The 4,596-nt window shown below is 33.9% G+C and overlaps 1 protein-coding gene across 1 annotated transcript in view; it reads right to left on the reverse strand.

The window, feature by feature from the left end:
- Window positions 1-1,671: 1,671 nt before the first annotated feature.
- Window positions 1,672-4,596, reverse strand: part of LOC136854563 (glycine receptor subunit alpha-2-like) — a 24,917-nt gene continuing 21,992 nt past the window's right edge. The window contains exons 10-11 of the mRNA XM_067130914.1: window positions 4,483-4,537; window positions 1,672-2,883 (exon numbers count right to left, since the gene is read on the reverse strand). Of these exons, the coding sequence (XP_066987015.1) occupies window positions 2,629-2,883; window positions 4,483-4,537 (310 nt within the window). The 3' untranslated portion in view covers window positions 1,672-2,628. The remainder of the gene's footprint in view (window positions 2,884-4,482; window positions 4,538-4,596) is intronic.

Raw genomic sequence — 4,596 nt, forward strand, 5'->3', positions numbered from 1 at the left:
AATATTTCCTGAAAATAAAGTTAACGGTTGCAAATTAATGTACAGATTGATTAGGAAATTCACAAAAATACGATTCTCAGTTACTAGCTAATCAACAAAGTAACTCTTGAAGGTGATCTTGTGAACATCATATTACAATCACTATCATTCAAAGGTTTATTATTTGTATATATATGATGGACACTAATTCCAACTAGAGTTTTTTTTTTGTCAAATAAAACGCATCCAAAACTGAGTAGCATCCTGTTCATTCATAAAAATATAGACCATAGAATTATTATGATCTATGTTCATATTACTCCTTTAAGAAGACATTGTCCTAAAACGTAAACAAATGGAAAGAGAAATAGAGTTTAAAAGGAAGGAAAAGAATTGAATAAAACTCTACGGAAATAGCCCATAACTTTTGGTCAAGAAGCTGCAAAATAAGCGGAAAAAATTCTTTAATTAACTGGTTCATGAACTCCTGTCAGATTACCTGTAATATTTTTTTTATATATAAAAAATAATACATTTATTTTGTTCGATATAATTTTCGATGTTGAAGTGACTATGATAACTCTCATCTAGATTACAAAAGAAAGGCTAATCACTTTTATGAATTAATTTGATTATATCAAAATAATTCATAGATAATTGGAATTACTTAGTGCACACTGATGATATATATATATATATATATATATATATATATATATATATATATATATATATATATGTGTGTGTGTGTGTGTGTGTGTGTGTGTGTGTATATGTATACATACGTATATATGTATATGTATCTGTGCACATTTATATACTAATATGTATAAACATATATATAAACATAATATATATATATATATATATATTTGTGTGTATGTATAAATATATACTTATACTCGTATATATGTTCTCTCCTTATCTTCATTTGGCTACCCAGTGTTTTATGCTAAACCTAATACATAATAGCTTTAATCCATAATCCTTTAGTCAAACTGCTGGCGGAGATTTTAATTTGTCACGTCACAATTCCTTTACTTCCACTAATGCTTGTCGTATCTATTCGATGAAACTAATAGAAAACGGAGGTTAAAAAAATGCGTATATAGGGGAGACTACTTTAAAAGGAATGAGTTCACCAGCATTTTCTCCCAAGTAAAATTAAGAACTATCCTCTATTCAAAAAGCTCCCCAGAACTGGTGATGTATTACAAAAACCAGGAAACTGTAACTTCCTGTATTCTTAGGACTAACGTCCGCAATGCTGTCAGATTTACAGGAAACTATTCGCACTTATTCTTGGGCTTAATTTTCAAAGGTGAAATTCTTTATTCTCTGAATTAGCCTTGCCCTAAGGAACTACAAAGGCAACGTTAGAAACAGCCTGATTTGGCTTTTCCCGGTTAGTTGATGCACGAGTGATTATTACTTGGAGGCCAGGTAAAGGTTTTCTACATGGAAAACCTTGTTTAAAATCTCTGAATATATATACAGTATATATATATACATATATATATATATATATATATATATATATATATGTGTGTGTGTGTGTGTGTGTGTGTGTGTGTGTGTGCATATACATATACGTACATATATATAAATATTCATTTATCTATATATATACATAATATATATACACGTTTCTATATAATAAAGATAAAATTTATAAGGAAAATGAAACACTTATAAACAGCACAAATTTATTTTAAAAATGAATCTTCGTACTAAAAGAGACTGAAAAATTGTTATAAGGTGTCGCTGCCAATATCCGCATTAAAACAGTTTACGATAATCCTGAGCGTACAATTTATGTACAACCTTCCACACCACCAGGCAGCATGCTAAAGCAATTTTGTAACAGACGGGAAATTACAGCGCGTAAAAGCGCAAGAAAAAATAGACTAACATAATGAAAAGTCTGTTAACGATCAGTATATTTTTCCTCAAAGTACAGAAATCCTAAAAATACAAAGCACCCTAGCCCGGTGCTTTTGCCTTTTCAGAAACTGCGAGACTCGGATAGGTCTTAAAATGCAGCTTTGTTAATCTAGTAATGTGAAGAACATTCATAAAAAAGATATAAGATATTTACATGTATTTAATCTATTAAGAACACCTTAACGATAAGATAAATACTATATTACATACGACCTCCTCGATGCTTAGACGATCTAGACACCAAAAGGTATGTTACCAGTTCATTCCGAATGTCTCATTGGTCATTGTACTGGGTATTTATCTCTTCATATACGTATTTGACTACAAGAAATTTCTTTTGCACAGAGCAGGCAACAGGCCCAATAGACCAACATCTCTTGTCTCAGAGCAGATAACAGGGTCAATAGACCGCTATTTCCGGTTTCAGGACAGGCAACGGGGCCAGTAGACCTACATTTCTTGTCTCAGGGCAGATAGCACAGCCAATAGACCAAAACTTCTTTCAGATATTAATCACGTCGTCTCAGGAGAAATAATAAGGCCAATAGACCGACATGCCTTGCCCCAGGACAAAATACAGAGCCAATAGACCGACATGTCCTGTCTCAGGAGAGATAACAAGGCCAATAGACCGACATTTCTTCTCTCAGGACATATAACGGAGCAAGAAGACGGAAACTTCTTTCGCACATTAATCACGCCATCTCAGGACAGATAACAAGGCCAATACACTAAGCAACAAAAGAGGAAGAGGATAGGAAGTCCCAGCTGTCCCGCCCTCTCGACGTAATGCTCGTGAAACACCAGACGCAGAGTGACGCTGGATCCCCCAGTCCTGTAGGCCGAGGAGGGCTGGTTGGCCTTCGGAGTGAGTGGTGGAGAAGGACCTTGTTGGTTGTCAGACGCTGATCCTCCAGACGCACTTCTCATGAAGGGCGCCAGCGGTCGAATCTTCGGGCTCTGGAAAAGGTCGAAACTGAAGGTTAGGACTAGCGATGGCGACTATTGTTGTGCCGGCTTTGTCTGTCCGTCCTCACTTTTTTCTGTCCGCACTTTTTCTGTCCGCCCTCAGATCCTAAGAACTACTGAGGCTAGAGGGATGCAAATTGGTATGTTGGTCATCCACCCTCCAATCATCAAACATACCAAATTGCAGCCCTCTAGCCTCAGTAATTTTTATTTTAAGATTAAATTTAGCCATAATCGTGCGCCTGGCAACGATATGGGCCAGGTTAAAGTTTCATGGGCCGCGGCTCATACAGCATCATACCGAGACCACCGAACGATAGATCTATTTTCGGTGGCCATAATTATACGATGTACAGAGAACTCGATTGCGCCGAAGAAACTTCGGCGCATTTTTTACTTGTTTTATTTGAGCTGGAAACTCTTATTGAAGTACCTCGGTCGTTAAGAAAAAGGAAGGAAAGTGAATGGGACTGAATTGTCATTTTAAAAATGCTGGCTGTTATAGCTCTTTGTAATCAGCTATAAAATATTTTACTTGAATTATATAAATGGGCGCATTGAATGTGTTAGGACATTGTGGGTAAGAATATCAGTGACAACAGATATATATATATATATATATATATATATATATATATATATATATATATATATATATATATATTAATAAAGACAAAATCCACGAAGGAATGAAAAACAATGGAGTGCTGCAAGGCCTTTCGACTTATAGTCCTTTACTTAGCAGTCTGCTAAGTAAAGAACTGTAAGTCGAAAGGCCTTGCAGCATTCCAATGTTTCTCTCTCCTTGGATTTTGTCTGTATTGATATATTCATCACGTTCCATATTTTCGTGATTCAGTTATACACACACGCATATGAATATATATTTCTGTTGTCACTGATATTTTTACACGCAGTTATACAGTATGTGTGTGTCTGACTCCTTAAGTATGAGTCTGCAAAGTAGAGTAATATATCATGGCATCATCATGTAACGAGGATAATAATGATATACTTATAAATTGCAAGATTAATAATAATAATAATAATAATAATAATAATAATAATAATAATAATAATAATAATTACAACAACGTGAACAGGTGAAACATATAGTGTGACATCCGTAGATTTAGTACAATATAAGCCTGTATCAACTTTCTCGTCACTGATTCGTAATTGAAAGACTGCAATACAGTAATTCTACATAGTAATAATGATTACTGTATGTTTTTTTTATATACTCATGCTAACGTTTACTGATGTTCTAAAACTTATCTGTTTTAATTTGTCTCATTTTTCGATGGACAGAGAGAGAGAGAGAGAGAGAGAGAGAGAGAGAGAGAGAGAGAGAGAGGTATAAAGATGTGTTAATATTTAGAGAAACAGGTCTACGTACATCATATAAAGTCCATGAAATATACTTAATTTCCTTATGCATTAAAAATTTTGAATTCTGGGACAATACAGGATGCTATATAAGAGTGATTCAGTAGTACTACTAATACTACAATTATTATTATTATTATTATTATTATTATTATTATTATTATTATTATTATTATTATTATTATCATCTCATAAAGTTACCTTCGATTTTATAAAGACGTTTCCCACATTAGTTTCCTTCTGCCTTCGTCGGATTCTGGAATGAGAAAAGAAGAAGAAGAATCTTCTAACTTTTTCTTTTTTGGAAGCTCTAGT

The sequence above is a fragment of the Macrobrachium rosenbergii genome, chromosome 29 (genome assembly GCF_040412425.1).
Source record: "Macrobrachium rosenbergii isolate ZJJX-2024 chromosome 29, ASM4041242v1, whole genome shotgun sequence".
In the NCBI taxonomy this organism is placed as follows: Eukaryota; Metazoa; Arthropoda; class Malacostraca; order Decapoda; family Palaemonidae; genus Macrobrachium; species Macrobrachium rosenbergii.